We start from the raw sequence: 17,078 nt of genomic DNA on the forward strand, positions 1-17,078 counted from the left end.
CTGCATTTATTTTATAGACGAACACGTATTTTAAGTGTTTTTATTCATCAGTATGATAGTCTGCGTTTATCTTATGTAGCCTACATGTTTAGTTTAAAAAAAACATTTGCGTGATTGCCGTTACTTAAACAGTAACGGCAATCATGCATATAAAATACTTCCAATATATATATTTTTTTTTATTTAACAGTAACGGCAATCACACAAATTGATAAAATAATTTTGATATTTGGTGTTTTCCATTCTTTTCAGGCACCCAGATAGCTCCGTGGGTAGAGCGGGTGCCCATATTCAGAAGTTTGCTCTTCGACGCAGCGGTCTCTAATTCGAGACCGCCTGCGTCTCTCTCTCTGGTGTTTTTTTTAACTAAACGTTAAAACCAAATATTAAAAGTATTTTATTTATTAGCATGATAGTTGTCGCAGGTTTGTTTTATTCCAGACGATAGTCTGCCTTTATCTTGTCAACACAACCATCCATCTGGAAAATTATTCGCGATTTCGCATTTTTGACCCTCTGGATTTACCGTTGGACACACCTCCGCATGAGACGGGACCGCATGAGACGGGACGGACGAGATGGGATGCTCCAGGCTGCAGCCATATACTCTTGGATAGGGCTGGGCCCCTGTCATTTCCATTTCCTCTCACTCCTTGGGAGATCTTTTATAGTTTTCATTTGAAAATTATGTAATAAACATAACATTGAAATGTACTAAAAGTTGTGTTTAAGGGGTGCAAACCCTTCTCTCAAACATTAAATGACCAACCAGATGTCATCCAGCCATGTGGCTACTCTTACTTTCTCCCGTTGGTAATTAAGCTATGTCCCCCTTTGACCTTAACCTGACTGGATCATTTGTAGGTCTTCTCTACCTTTTTATACAAACAGTGTATTGTATCTATATATAGAGCTTGGCATCGTACAATACCTGAGATTCAATACCAACATACCAAGCCAATACTTGTTTTCGATATCTCACTCAGAGGATGAGGTATACTGTATGTAGAAGTTACCGTTCTTAAATTTGTCTAAACACGAGCTGAACAATGCCCAAATATAATAGAAATAAAATTTAGCATTTTTAAAAAACAAGTCAGTATCTGTTTAAAGAATAAATCTAAACAAATTACAAATTACCAGACATTCACTACCAGCATGCTAGTTTTTTTTAGTCTGCTATTCATTTTTCATTTCTCATTACCATGTTTTTATATACAGTGGAATATGCTTGTCTTTACTGTAGTGGCTATTATGGATTCACGGAAAGAAAGCATATTTGAACTTGAGATGGCTCAATAGGAGGAAAGGTGAAAAAGACCAGCAGAAAAATGAATGCCTCAGATAAGTTTAGTTCAAATAATATGTATGGTTTATTGTATATAGCCCATGTTACTTAAACAAAATAGTCAAAACTGCATCTATGTTTTCAAAAATGTATCTTCAAACAAAAACGTATGGATGGTTACAGTTAAGCAGTGTTAAGACAATAACACAAAATATAGTAAGTTAGGAAGATAACCATCATTTAAACAGATATTGCTTCATTGTTAGGTTTTTTCACAGCTACATGATTAGTATCCCATTTGCTTGTTAAACATATGGACCTATTCTTAAGAACTATATTGTACAATTGTATTCTACATATGCATTGCACCTGCAGAACTTCTTCAATATTGATACAAGCAAAGATGCATTAATTATTTTTTAAATAGTTCATTCATAAAAAAACATTGAGACATTTGAACAAAATAGCCTGCTTTGAACAATGTTCCGCTGTATGGGAATTATTTTAGTCTAGGGGGTTCATGTGGGCCTCTGTTGTTGCTCAGTAGCTATAGCAGAACTGCATGTATGACATGTAAATGTTGCAGCACCACGCCATTGTTTAATAGGCCAAGACTTGATTAATACCTAGGATTTTAAATGCATCTTACATTAATGTCAAGTTTACTCTGTAAAGTTGTCAAAGTAGTTATTTTCGCAACAATAGATCAATAAGGGCCTTTGTTCTTGTTATACAAGGTATCAGTTGTACTGCCAATTGTAGTTTACAATTGTATTAAGTTTTACATCCATTTCTTTTCCAAAGTATCCACATAGCCATTGATGTTGGAGGTATGTGGAAGCAGGAAGTTTCTCTGCAGCTTGTGCTCCAGCAGCATGTGGTTCTGAGGAGGAAGGCCGAGGCACGCTCTGAAAAAGACAAGGAGATTGTCCTCAACTTCTGTCACCAAATGAAACTAGCATTTTACACCATGCAAGCCTTAAACGTCCTTCAAAGCATGATTCTTCTGTTGAATGTACAATGCAATATTTGGGAAAAATGTGTGGTAATGCAATCTAGGTAACGAAACCAAAGCCTTGTTCAAACCTCATGATGTTTAGTATGCAGGCCCTCTGGCGGAAAAAGGCGTTGATGACTGGTGTCCCTGATGGGACCAGGGGGGCCTTGCAGAGGAAGGAGAGCACTGCTAAGACACTGTGGAAAGACAGGAAGTCCTTCTCCCCCTGGGGTCGGACAGTCACCCGCTGACAAAGCTCAGTCAGGATCACCAGGTCCAGAATGATGGGGCTGGCTAGAAGAGAGTCCTGTTGCAAAGAAAGAAGGATGACGTGAGACAAATCAAAACAAATTAATGAATCAATGAGTCAACCACATAAGGTGAACTTACTAGGTGTTTTAGTTTTTTGTAAATTCAGCATTTATTTGCCAGGAAAGAACCTCGGAAATGTACATATTTGTTTGCTTTTTTTTCTTCTTAGAGACACTAATGTTAAGTTATTTTTGTGTGATTGCAGAATCTTTCAAAAAATCTTTTTGGTAGCTTAATTGTTTGTAGATAAAAGTGACAATCCCAGGGAGAAACTGGTGCAGTAGAGATGTTTTTGAGGCCGATAACCAGAGTAGAAGCTATTTTATGTGTAGGACTGATGGTGGACGAAAGCAGCTAGGAGAGTGTAACGTGAAACAACTGTGTCAATGACATGAAGAGGTCTCTTTAAATTAGAACAATTAAGAGTAAGCTCTGGCACTCCTGAGCCTCTTCCTCTACAACTACTGTCAGATAAATGAGAAACCTTTTGAACTTTGAGTTTAGCAAGCAAGTAGCAGTCGGGACTCTCAGAATGCAAATTGTTCTACTAGGCTAGATTTTCCTCTTTCAGATACACGTTTTACAGAAACAGCTACTACGGATTACTGACCTCACAGGTGTTGTGCAGTGCAATAGTATTGGTCCCTCCCATCATTATTTCAGATGTGTATTCATCCATTGCACGCTTGCTGTCTCCCACATAGGGGACATACTTAATCACCACCTGAAATAACACACAGAGACAGTTAATGAGTCTGACTAGTTGTTTTCAACAAACGTCCATATGGAGCTCATTATCTTTCTGTCTGAGTCCCTTACACAGTGGTCAGGTTGTTCTCCAGGCTGGTACAATATGGGGTTTGATTGGACCATGTCATCCACCACGTTGCTCTTGGAGATCTCTTTGGAGCGGAACTGCTGTGGAGCTGACAGGTTCTTCCCATCGTTGTTGCCGAGGTGATTGTAGCTGACGATGGCGGTCGGCTGTCAAAGGGGAGAGGAACTTTTCAAATGTTTTTGTCCAGATAATAAATGGTACTGTAAGCTTTGAGTTGGCATCTTTATTCTCTGATAGGACAATCACAATCACAGCAGGGTGGCTGTGGCTCGGAGGTAGAGCCAGTTGTCCTTCAACCACATAATTGATGACTTGGTTAGATCCCCGGCTCCTCCGGCCGCATGACAAGACACCGCATCCTAATCTTAGGTGGGGTTAAGTGCAAAAATGGAATTTCACCACATTATACTATAAGATTGTATACGCCAAATAAATGTGTGAATATAAATGTTTATTTCTTCTTTCTCCCGTTATGTTCCTTAAACAAACCAACGGTCTAAGGATAGAAGGTGTTGTATGCTGTACAGATTGTAAAGCAATTTGAGGCAAATCTGAGATTTTGGCCAATATAAATAAGTGATTGACCTAACTTATATTGTTAAATAGTAAATTCCCATTTGATACTTTCACGTGCAAAATACAATTTAGGGACCAGTATCAGATCCTCTTTTTGATGGACTAATTCTCACTTTAATGCTGGTCTTAAATAGGAAAGCTCATTCTCAAATCATAAACCCCCCTATTTTAGTATTCTTAGCTTTTCTATTATAACCACATTAGTAGCGACTCATTCTTATTAGTATCAGATAATTTCTTCATCAATCCCCCTTCCTCCTATCCGTGCATTAGTTTTCTTACCTTAATACCTGAGCTGACCAGAAAGTCCACCAGCACTGACTTAATCTTGGTCTGACCGGATTTGAAGTCATCTCCTCCAATAAACACCCCTTTCTGCACGGCCAGCTCTATGACGCCTGGTACAAAAGTGTTCTGCGGGGAGCCGTTGATGTAGGCACAACCCTCCAGTATACTGGCCACTGCAAACAGAGTGGAAGGAGAAATCGCTGCTCCAGCCTGATGGGTGTAGTAAAAACAAAACTAGGTCAAAAACTATTATATGGCTTGGGCGTGAATGGTCAATATGCCTAATTGTGGTCAAGTTCTTATAGGGATAGTTATAGGTGGTGTCTATAATTTGAATTTAAATATAACAATGTTATCTCTGCAATTATGCTGTTACAGCAAATGTTTCAAAGTGTCGTTTATTTTTCCATGTGCAAGCAAATCTTGCAAGAAAACACACCGATATTCTATTATATACAATGTAGACTAAATTACATATTATTTAATGGCTCTGATTCTGATAAATGTTTACATGATGAAAAATCAAGACCTGCCCATCCAGTATATTTATTGAGACATAGCTAAGTGTCACTGTAGTTTGTGATTGTTAAACACATTCATCTGTCTGAAGAGAGATCAACAGAGACGAGCTCGCACACGCACACGCGCCTTTCATCTGCAATTATCCTACTCTGCCAGTGCGGCTAAGCCCGTGCATTAAAACTATTGAATGAGTGGCAACAACAACAACATCCACAAATGAATGGAGGAAGTGAATCAGCTGATTGATGGGCAATAGCGGAAGTAAAAGCATGTGTGTGTTGAACCAATAAAGGTTGAGAAGGCAATAGCCAATGGGGAAACACAGACACTGACATCATCACACTCATTCCGACCACTGATGGAACTTCCTCACTCAGTGACAGAGGAACAGAGTGTTGGGGTTGTAGGATTGGTCCAACAGTCCAGCCAAAAAGAGATAATGACCGTTACAGAGTGTATCATCCTATTACAACTTGACTCACAAGGTCTACATTTACCCTGATACTCTCTTCACATCCTCTCTTTAGCACATCTCTAATGTCCACTTCATGCCTATCTAAAATCGAGCTATTTGCCAAAGATAAATCTGTGAAATAGACTAATGTAGCTCAGCGTAAATTCTTTCAGGAAGACCTAACTTTTAATGCACTCTTAAATCGATTCAGCTGTTATCCAAATAAATGTTCATTTTATCATGCTGGGTATAATTTTTGCATATCTGCAACTAGTCTCTCCTGATTGAAATGTAGCTCAGTGTAAATTCTTTCAGGAAGACCTCACTCTTAATCAATGCTCCACCTTAATCTAATCAGCTGTTGGAGGAGTTCACCTTCTGTTTCTCCCTTTGCTACCAGCTGTTGTTGCAGGCAAAAAGTGCAACCCTCCACCCCCCCTTCCACTTCCAGTCATCTACTCCAGCTGACTGGTCCGGAGCCTCCTTTGGTCTGCTCTTTGTGCCCCTTCGTCGCCACCACCAGTGACTAGATTTTATCGGGGGGGGGGGGGGGGGTCTGATGGTTCTCTACCTCTATGTATATACAAAATACTTGTATAGCAATGGCGTCTAATTGCCAAAAACTTTATACATTTTATTATGCTGTACATTAAACCTTATTTGCATATCTGCAAAACATGTCTCTCATGATTGAATTATCATTGCTGACAGTAGTACAAACATTCTGACAGGAGATTAAATATAAACTCACCCATGAGGGGAAAAATCATAATTTTCTTCCCATGATCTGATATAAAAGGAATAGCTGACTTATTCTGGCATTTCATCTACAAATCCACACTGAAGTGTTAGCAGAACTAATTGTCTCATCCTCTAAGCTTTATTTATCACTAAATGGGATGGAGGATTACGGTTTAGTCCTCAACATTAGAAAGAAATTCAAGTTGAATTCATGACTATCAACCACAATCACAATTTCGGTTGGTTTTTAGGACAATTGAAGTTAATTATCCTTTCTACTGAAACCAACTTAAGGTTTTGTAACTTTAAAAGCTTACACTTTTGAACCAAATACTCCACGGCTCCTGCTCTCACCTTGATTGCAGCTAACAGGTTCTCTGCAGTGTCATGGATCCCCGGTACGATATCACAGAAGCGCTCAGTGTTGGCGGTCCAAAGAACAATGATTTTATCCACTTCACTCGACTTCTGGAAGTCCCTTATGTCAGCTCTGATCTGCTCTACCTGGAAGACCATTTACTCTTTAAGTCAGATTAAAAATGATATGTAAAACAACACAACCTTAAATGAAATACATAGTTGGAGTGGAGACTCCAGTTATGGTAGCTATTACCTGCTCCGCCATGCTCCCAGTAAGAATGTTGTCCGCCCGACTCTCTTGGTTTGCAGCAATGAATTCTGGGATACTGATCGACGGTCTGGGTTTCATGCGACTCATGTGTGGTCTCAGTTGCTCTTGTAATGACCAGTCAAACACCTGAGCTCGCTCCATCGCACTGCCAAGATCCATTGAAGAGATATCCCAGCCTAAAAAGCCACAAAAAAAAGGTGCTGAATTCCTTTTGTATCTCTCATTTTTCAGAACTTAAAGCGCACGGATGAGTCATCCCTTTCATCTTATAATAGACTAAAGCAATTATTTAAATCCCGTGACTGTTTAAGTTCTGCCCTTATGAAGTAACAGACTGGATTGCATCGGAGGACATCATACTGTAGAAGCACATCTCTGACCATCTTCACCTCATGGAGAGGCTCCCCATGAAGCTGCCCTGGGCTCAGATTTTCCTGCTGTTACACAGATGCTACTTCACTTGCCCTCTTAAAAAGTTTTTTTTTTTAGATGAAGCGGGCGGGCATGCTGGACTGCAGGCTGCAGGGTGTGTTAACCCCTGCGACCCTCACCAGCCCTCATCCTGTCATGTTGCTTATATGTCAACGGGAAAATATGCCTGAACACAGAACTAGTGTCAAAATGCGGCTTTATATTACACAAACACACACAAACATAAACTTCTCAGTTTCTGCACAAGAGGTTAGACCTTGATCATCTGCACCTGTCCATACCATCAAAGACTATATCATTAGGGTGCACCATGGGTAGGAAGTCACAGAGGGGCACGTTGACCTCGCCCTCGAGGTCTGAGCCCAGACATATAGTAGAAGCCTGCAGGAGGGAGCCAAAGTAGTTTGCTTTCTGAAAAATGTGGGAGAAAAAGAAGAAAAAACGTTGTGATTTCAAAAGTAACAAAGTATGCCCATATAAGGAGAAATCCTCAAGACCAGAGTCAGTTAAGCCCTTAACACTCTAGTGAACATAACCATCTTATAATGAGTTTCTACCACTGTATTTGGGGAGAGCAGTAGAAACTGACTCAGAAGGTTCTCTATTAGCTCACCAGTGGTAGACTAAGGTTTTCACATCAAAGTATAGTCTGGTTATAAAGAGTTCATTCACCATCTAGGACTTTTTTTTTTTAAGGACTGTTGCAAACATGCAAAACATCGTGGTTTTGCATGTTTTAGCTGCATGCCTTATGCCTTATGCCTGAAGCAGAGTTGACAGCTGTCTGTTCCTAAATCACCTAGCTCAGATGGAGTAGGCCAAGGCGGTCCCACACTCACTATTTGTTCACTATTATTAACTATTTGTATGAGTGTACAGGTGTGTTTGGGTCACTCCACCCACCTTCTCTCCAGTCTTGGTTCTCCAGGTGAGACCGAGCTTATTGGCCAGAACAGCTGCTGTGACTGTGGTCCCGTTGTTGCCTCCCCAGCCAACCAGCATCACACCCAGCCGGGGAACACGTCTCTCTGTGCGAAATGTCAACTCGGTGGTGCGGGGCGTAACCTGTTGTTTATGGAGCAAAATTAAAGGGAGGATGTACAGGTGACACCCGTGTAAAAAAGAAAAAAAAAAAAAAAAAAGCAGTATGTCAGAAAGGTCCACTTACTGTGATGGCGTTTCCCTCTCTGTGAACTGATGTGGTCTGGTAGGGATACTGAGACACAATGTGTGTGTCTGTGTACCTCACATTTGGGCTGTTGATATGAACGTTGACAGACATGGCTGCAGAGTCTGGGAAGAGAGAAAACTGAATTTGTCCAAGTTCTTCCTCAGTAGGTGAAAATAGCACTATAGGTAATGTGTCCCATCAACACATTACAACAAGTTGTATGCCTTTTGAAACAGGAAGAGATAAGTTGTCTCTGGTCTTGCCTGGTCAAGGTCTGGTCCCGTCATGCATAACTTAACTGACAAAACTGGATTTTCTTAGCAATTCCTGTTAGACCATGATTTTAGGTTACCTCTGTCAAATAAAAACGGAAACAGATACGTTAACAAATGAATGACTCGTTTAAGTGAACCTAACCCAAATCCGGAAAACCCCCTTTCCTTAAGGGTTTTAGTTTCAATCTTGAGTTTTAAATGTATTAACGTGCGGGTGTGAGACAAAAAATAAATAAAAATAAAATAAAATAAGGCCGAAGTACGCACTTTCATCAACAGGCATAGTTGGTGCAATATTCTAGTGCGTAGGCCTACCTGGTGGCTTGGTGGTGAAGTGCAGCCATACTGTCATTCACGAGAGAATATGATGCGTACTGCGTAGTTCTTCTGGAAAACACGTTTCTTTTAGCCATTACCATTTAATACTTACCTCGTAAATAGCCTACTAATTACATATGCATAAATATGTAATATATAAAATGCATGCGCTGATTAAAACAATGGTTGTTGGCAATGCATTAGCGACCCCCCACTTTTGCATTATTTTATTGTTTTCATTAAGGCTAAAGCATGCTTACCTTCTTAAAGTAAAAATGGCTGTCAGTGACTTCGATAGGGTAACTTCGCTTAAATGAAGCAGGTCCCGGAGTGTCTCGGTGACAGGGTAACTTCGCCTCGGTGATAGGGTAACTTCGCTTAAATGAAGCAGGTTCCAGAGTGTCTCGGTGATAGGGAACTTCGCTTTGAAGCAGGTCCCGGAGTGTCTCGTTGATATGGTAATTTCGCTTAAATGAAGCTGGTCCAGGGGCGATTCGGTGATAGGGTAACTTCGTTTAAAAGAAGCAGGTTCCGGTTTGTCTCACTGGTAGCAGGTCCCGGTGTAACTCCCTGATAGGGTAACGTTTGAATGAAGCAGGTCCCGTTGTGTCTCGCAGGTAAGTAACTTCGTTAAGAAGTCGGTCCTGGTGTCTCGCTGATGGAAATCTCCAGAACTCTCTCGTCGGAGGACGTCTGTAGTGCTCGTACGAGTGCGCAGTGCTCTCAAACGATTATCCTCCGTCGGTCGACGTATTCAGTGCAAGTGCCAATCAGACTGCTCAGTCCCTCCTCTTACATAACGCGCGAGGATGGAGAGGCTTGAGAACCGTTTGCATACAAACCAATAACGTGCAGGAAAGGGGCTTGGTGTGTGCCCAGTCAGGTTCCCCCTGGGCGGGGCAGCATTCTTGCATAAGTAGGCTATTGCATTATTTTTGACTGATGGTCGAACCCACAAAATTCAATAGAGAAGGACGAACAACATTGTAGAGGCGTGGCTAAAATATTTGCCATATTGCAAATGTCAAAAAATTACTGTTGTAACACAATGGCAAATGTTACTTCAAATGGTGCTTCAAGTGCTAGAAGAAACGCCTTTATACAATCAATCAACCAGTCAATCACTTAGCTAATCAACCAATTAATCGATTGATCAATTTTTTTGTCACATGATATTGTAGGCCTACAGGTGATTCCAACAGCTCCTTCAACTTGTGCATGTTTTGTTAAATGTGGGGTGGTGTGTGTGTGTGTGTGTGTGTGTGTGTGTGTGTGTGGTGTCTTAGGCGAGGCAGTGTTCTCATTTCACAACTGTCATGTCTGTGCACTCAGTATGGAGCTGGAGAACGGAGGCTTATTTTATTTTAGAAAACGTACTGGGAGAGAAACAGCTAGCCTGGCTCAACCTTAAACTCTAAAAATCACTAATCAACACATTGTATCATCGTGGATGGATAAAATGATGTTTGTAAAGAAATAGTTACAACCACAAATGGCAGATTTTATTCTTAGACAGTGTCCCCATTTAAGATCCTAGTGGCCTGAGAGTAGCAGCTCCTCCGGAGCCTCTCAGTGCTTGCCTGGAGTACCCGACCACAACAGGGACAAAAGGCTGTTACACAGGTGGTTTGGATCTGCAATGATTTCCTACCATTTTTCTTGCAACATCTGCCGTAAATATCCTTTAGGCAGGGCAAGGCCCCGCCTATTGTATGTTCAGAGGATCAAACCACTTTCTGCTGGGCCTTGTGGTCCTGTTCAGTGCTGTTTCCGTACCAGGCAGCGATGTTTCCCATCAGGACACACTCAGTTATGCAGAAGTAGCATAATTGGTGTTTGCTGATGTGAACACCAAGGTACACCAAGGTCCAGCCTCTCCACTGAGGACCCATTAGGGTGTAGTTTCTTATCTGCTCCCTTCAAATTCCACTATCATCTTTTTAAATGTTGCTGTCATTCATACGTAGCTTAACAAGCATAACCTGTTTGCATTGACATTGTGTAAGCATAACATGGTAAGGTTGGTGTGTAGCTGGATTTTTGTTGGTCACTGACAACGGTTTTTCGATAATGTTTTCTATGTGCAATATACAGTATACCTATACTGTTGTTTGTTCACTAATGTGACCTGCATTTAGTTTTTTGTTTCACGTGGCTGCTATCTGGTGGACATAAATCCCTGGTTAATAACGGTAGGCAGGCCTAGACTGAACACAGACACACTTATACGTACATATCCTATTTATCTTGTGAAGACTCGTGTGAAGTATACATAGTGTTTGGATAGCAAGGCATGGGACCTGAATATGTAACTGACAACTAGTGTGTGTTCTACCTCCATAGCAAACAATCTGGAGAACCAATATCTACTGTGTAAACAGAAGGAAGCTTATAAGCTGGCAAGTGGTGAGGTCAGTGGAATGTAAGGAAAAGTCAATGGGGGTGGCCAGTGAACAGGTGATGTATGATATGTTCTCTGAAATATTAACTTGATAATTTAGAATTCCTGCACTTTTTTTCTATGAATTACAATTGCATTAAATTATAGCTATTAGCTATTCGTTTTGCTCTATAAGAGAAAGAAAAGGGGGAAAAGTGTGTTGGGAAACCACAACCAATTAAAATGTCAGATTAACTTTGAAGGAAATAGAGTGTCTACTCCTTTTTAAAAACAATATAATTAGTTTTACATCATTTTGCTTTTTATTGCCAGTTTATTACAGCTTAGTTGGAGCAGGGAAATAAACTTGGATACCCAACAGCATGGACCTAATGATATACCGTACTGGTTTAAGCATCAAGTTAGTAAGTTAGCTGGTTAGTTAGTTAGTTATTTTTATACTTTTTGAGAGTGTTTTTCTAGGATAAGACCAGAGGTTTTCTTACTTTTACTAAACAGAGAACATTTTATTTCCACTATACTTTTGGATTTTGCCTGCAGGATTCATCTACACATCCCGGATGCACTCGTTTTATCTATCAACGTGACACTAAACAGATAACTGAACTGACAGCGTATAAGAAGACCTCTGCATTCTTCTGAGATAGGATACTGAGTGGATCAGTTGCACATTGCTGTGAATGGTACACACCAATCAATTTGTAATCATTGTAACTCATGATGTAACCTGACCTCTTAGATTTCTCTTTATTGATCCTTTTGGGATGACTACTGCAAGGAAATTGAATTTCCAGCAGCTTACAAGACATTTGAATAGAGAATGAGGAGGTATAAAAAATACAGTAGAAAAAAAAGAAATAGTATAAAAAATAACCGCATAAAAAATAACCGCATAAAAAATAACCAACAAACTTAAGCCTAAATTGGGCACCCAGATAGCTCAGTTGGTAGAGCGGGTGCCCATGTATAGAAGTTTACTCCTCGAGGCAGCCGGCCAGGGTTCGAATCCGGCCTGCGGCCCTTTGCTGCATGTCACTCCCCCTCTCTTTCCCCTTTCACAACTTCAGCTGTCCTGTCCATTAAAGGCCTAAAATGCCCAAAAAATAATCTTTAAAAAAAAAAACTTAAGCCTAAATAAAACATAATAAATAAAACAGTTAAGAGCACCTCTATACATGGGCACCTGCTCTACCAGGTGAGCTAACCAGCCGCCCAATTTAATATTTAAGGCCTGAGCGCCAACAGTGATGTAGGACCTATTGATACAAAAGAAATTATTTTTTCTTTCTGTCTTTTCCTGGCAAATGAATTGCCTTTTTGATGGGCTTAACATACTCACAAACTCACCAAATTTGGCTCTTGCAGCAACTCTGGTGAAAATGTACATATTTTAAGGATTACTGGCATGGGTGCACAAAAACGGCTTGCTAACGCTCCTACAAAACTTAAAAAAAATTGAGCCCCTAGACTACGTAGACCAACAAAACTTGGTTCATTATGTAACATGTCAAGATGTTCAAAATGAATTGCCTCTTCATGTCAGACTGGCCCCCAGCCTTCCAGTTTTTAAATCGCTACTAAAAACACATTTTTATTTCTTGGCTTTTAATCCAGCATGAGAACTGTATGTTTTATTTGTCTGGTGTTGTATTCTGTCTATTTATTGTTTCATGTCAATGTCCAGCACTTTGGACTCTGGTTGTTTTTAAATCTGCTTTAGAAATAAAGTTGGATTGATTGACTAATTGATTGAAAAAAACTCAATGGAGCCATACCCTAAACCCAACAGGAAGTCCGCATTTTTTGAATTGAAAGTTTGATATTAGTGCGATCTTGGCCATTTCTTAACAAACTTCTCCCTGAGGACATGTAAAGGCCAATATTTACTCAAAGTCATAATGCCCCCTAGTGGCAACAGAAAATAGGGCTAAAAGTCAAGGTGCTATACTATAACAAACTCCTCCTAGAGATTTCCTCAGATTGACTTCAAAAGTCTGTGTCATCTAAGAGACCTTAATGAAAAGTTATTAATAGCAAAACTTTTCATTTAACGGTGTACGCGTTGCTGCCTTTTTGAGAATTTATCGATGAACAAAGAAGTTGTTGTAACTTTAGTGTACATTGTCCAATTTGGCCAAAAGTTCTCACGATTGACAAGACTCCAGACAAGGACATTCATAGGCAAAATTTACTTTTGGTTACAGCGGGGGCTGGCAACAGGAAGTCAGCCTTATGTGACAAACATCATCCGATTTACATGAAACTTATAATATGTTGTGATACTGAGCCACCCCTCCACCTTCACCACGCCTACTTCCTCAGGCCACGCCCTGCTCACGCCATTTCAACCATTGAAGGTAGAGTTGTGTGTGAGGTGTCACTGAACTCAGCAGAGTTCCTTCCTCATTAGTGTTGGCCTGCCTCCTGTGCTAAAGATACGCCCCCTTTCACAACTGGTGACCCATTTAAGGCAGTGTGTAAGAGGTATAATTGAACTCAGCAGAGTGTTTCTTTTTGATGGTTGAGGGTTTGACCCTCCCTCTAGGATGTAGACACGCCCCTTTTTACGCCTTGTGTTGTATTAAACTCAGCAGAGAGTTCTTTGTTCCCCCTTATGCTTAAACCACGCCCCTTTGATAACTGGTGACCCGTTTAAGTTTTTTTTTATGAATACCCCACCTTGCAATGCATGCAACACCTATTTTTCTTATTTGGCCAAGAAAATCCGCTCTGCACAGAAATTTGCGCGAAAAAAAGCTTGCACGTGATGGTGGACTGACTTCCTCGACATGGCAGTCAAGACAGTTAAATACCTCAGCAACCGTTAGTCTAAATCAGAGGAAAATCAGCACAGCTGTTCTCCGTGCTTTGCTGACTCATCGCGCAAAGTTTAAAATAAATCAGCTGGACGTCCCGCTGGTGCCCCGGACATGCTGTGAGGGGCGAGGGCCCGTTCATTGCTGCTTGCAGGTTTCATTTTAAATATACATTTAAAAAAACTATTTAACATAAACATTCATTTTAATTATAATTTTTTTATCCAGTAGAGAGAGGAGCCTATCCATCCTCTCCTCCTTTTAAGCTTGGCCTTTCTCTCTTTCTCCTGGGGCTGGCCGGCTTTCTTCCTCTTCCTCTTCACCCTCTGGGGTATTTGGCCCTGATGGTGTGTCCTCAGGGATAAAGGCAATAAAGACAGGGGGTCTGGTGGAATGCCACAGTCCCAACACTTCATCCTTATCACGAGCAGACACCGCAGCCAAGTGGCAGCAGGCGGTTTCTCTCTCACACTGTCTCCTGACCCTGTCACTTAAAAACTGTTGTGGTAGTTAACAACAACAACACCAACAATCACATGCATGAAGTAAACATATCCCATGTACACACTTTGTATGTATTACAATGTATTAATGGTAGTCTGTCATATTTCTTTAGCCTGCAGAGGGAGTCAGTTGTCCTGCGGGTCCATTTTCTCCAGAATTGTCCTAATCACAGAGAGAAGATAAAAGAAAGGGGAAAATAGATGATGATGATGGTGATGATGATGATGATGATGATAGCTCCAACACCCCTCATTCCAGCTCATGGTGAAAAAAGACTAAGATCAACGAGAGGAGACGGTTTCGTACTGCTATATAAAACATTTCCCAACAAAACTGCTTTTACAGTTACTTATAAGTAAAAGACTGAAAGGTTGAATACACAGTATTCACAGTATGGCATATATTATTCTATGTTTTGCCTACTGTTACTGATTTTTATTTTTTATAACAACTTTTTACTGTTTACACATATGCCTTTTGTTTCTCATAAGCTGCTGTAACACTGCAAATTTCTCCGTTGTGGGACTAGAAATATCGTCTTTGACGTCAGAGTCGCCATTCGCCCTCTGATTGGAGGACGTGTGTTTACGTAGCAACGGTCCGGAAGATGTCGCTCAGCCCAGTCCTAAAAAACTTCCGCCTTAACTTGTAAAGAAAACATAGCAGCTAAAAGGCATCGACGGCGTAACCAACCCATTTAAGAAGTCAAGCGAAAAAGGTAGATACAATTACGCATTTGACGCACATATACCGACTTACAAATAGGTCCTTAAGCAGTTTGTTGACGCGTTTTAGCTCGCCAGCAAATACAAATCTCTAATTTACTCTAGCTTTTACGTAGCTAGCTAAGCTACGCTGTTAACTGCTAGCAGTTCGCCACCTTCGATTTGGTCGGCCATAGGCCTCAAATGGTTGTCTTAATGGCTAGATCGCGATAAATTGGTTACTATACCAGGTCAGTTCTTAATTTTACAACTGATCTGTTTCCTTACGTAAAACACCTAACCTCAGTTAACGGCACATCAGCTACTTTGTTAGCTAGCTTTGTCTAGCTAGCTGACTAAGCTAGCTGTTAACCTGGGGCTGACTGTATAGTTAATTTAGCCTGCCAGGTAGTCCTCTCGTCAGACACCGTGGCTCATAAACAGTAATATTACTGTATATCTCATTGGACAGGTCATAAACGGTAGTCCAGAAGACCAGCCGAATACCCAGGTGCTAACCGTTTAAAACTAGTTAACGTTAGCTAAGAACTTAAAACTGAGTTGCACAGCCAGGACGTTGTCAGTAATGTTTACTTGCTCTTTAAACTAGACTTATATAGATATATTAAAACAATTAAATAGAAAGACGTCTTGTTTGTAATGACAGCTCCTTGTTTCCTAATATTTACATCACTACACATATTAAGTTACTGTTTGGTCTTGCTGTCATCTGCCAGGTCACCATAACTGTGCCACTCCCCTCCGTGGGGAACTTATTGAATTATATGATAATGCAGTACTGGTCGGCATTAAGGGTGTAACGATCCAGTATCGGTACAAATGAAAATATCCATACATATGTCATCTTTAAGATGCACCTTTATTTTGTGATTCCCACTTTGTTTTCCATTTATTAAAAATAGTAGTTTTTTAATGTATATGTCTGGAAGAACTTAGTAATGATATTGTCAAATCATATTTTAGTTTAGGGCTGGGCAATAGGGAGAAAATCAGATACCGCAATATTCTTGACCAAATACCATGATATCGATATTGTGGCGATATTCTAGAGTTGACAATTGGTGCTTTAACTAAATATCTTCACAGTTAAATTTTAGATAAATAACCATTAGTAATGTGGACATAATGTCCAAGTGTGGAAAAGGCACATATTAGAACAGCTAGAACAGTCTAGTAAATTCAGAAAAGTACATCACTGTACTGTAGTGCAGCCTTTATAACCATATTACGATATCCAAAATCTAAGACAATACCGTATCTATGCTCATATCATGACATCGAAATGTTAGAAAAATTACGATACATACTTTTTATCTGATTATTTTTTAACTGTTTGCATAAGAATACCACATTATACTGATCCCTCTAAACAAGATAACACAGAGCTTGTCCTGGTCCTTGTCCTTGTGAAAGGTACAGGGTGTTTCTGGGGTCAGGGCAGCCAGAGGAGATTCCCAGACCCAATGAGATAAACTCACAACATCCACGTTGTCATGACTTTGTATTAACATCCACTTTGTATAAAAAAGTGTCTGTAGAGAGCTTCCAGTTGGGCATTTTCTGTACTATTCTGTAGTGTGGAAACTGTCTCCTTGTTTTCACAAGTAAAAATGAACTTTGATATAACTTCAGTGGTTCCTATCTGTTCTTGATAATGAAACTGTTCTAAAAACTCAATATATTGCCCGGCCCTATTTTAGTTGCTTCTTGTAAATATCTACAGTGGGTACGGAAAGTATTCAGACCCCTTTAAATTTTTCACTCTTTGTTTCATTGCAGCCTTTTTCCA

The 17,078-nt window shown here is 40.2% G+C and overlaps 2 protein-coding genes across 5 annotated transcripts in view; one reads left to right on the forward strand and one right to left on the reverse strand.

Moving 5' to 3' along the window:
- Positions 1–1,933: 1,933 nt before the first annotated feature.
- On the reverse strand, positions 1,934–9,195 carry LOC117935996 (inositol-3-phosphate synthase 1-A-like). Of its 4 annotated transcripts, XM_034858690.1 has the most exons (12): positions 9,104–9,137; positions 8,841–8,912; positions 8,248–8,372; positions 7,983–8,144; positions 7,361–7,490; positions 6,630–6,823; positions 6,371–6,520; positions 4,294–4,509; positions 3,417–3,581; positions 3,208–3,321; positions 2,375–2,592; positions 1,934–2,196 (listed from the first exon to the last, which is right to left on the reverse strand). In XM_034858690.1, the coding sequence occupies exons 2-12, from the start codon at positions 8,875–8,877 to the stop codon at positions 2,070–2,072; spliced, it is 1,638 nt and encodes a 545-aa protein (XP_034714581.1). In that variant the 5' UTR covers positions 8,878–8,912; positions 9,104–9,137; the 3' UTR covers positions 1,934–2,069. The 4 variants fall into 4 exon arrangements, with proteins under 4 accessions (XP_034714581.1, XP_034714584.1, XP_034714583.1 ...); XM_034858693.1 differs by lacking the exon at positions 8,841–8,912 and having other exon boundaries at positions 9,104–9,195; XM_034858692.1 differs by lacking the exon at positions 9,104–9,137 and having other exon boundaries at positions 8,841–9,077.
- A 5,929-nt stretch (positions 9,196–15,124) lies between these two features.
- LOC117936000 (programmed cell death protein 10) overlaps positions 15,125–17,078 on the forward strand; it is a 10,493-nt gene continuing 8,539 nt past the window's right edge. The window contains exon 1 of the mRNA XM_034858698.1: positions 15,125–15,282. The gene's annotated coding sequence lies outside the window, so the exon portion shown is untranslated. The remainder of the gene's footprint in view (positions 15,283–17,078) is intronic.

The sequence above is a fragment of the Etheostoma cragini genome, chromosome 20 (assembly GCF_013103735.1).
Source record: "Etheostoma cragini isolate CJK2018 chromosome 20, CSU_Ecrag_1.0, whole genome shotgun sequence".
NCBI lineage: Eukaryota > Metazoa > Chordata > Actinopteri > Perciformes > Percidae > Etheostoma > Etheostoma cragini.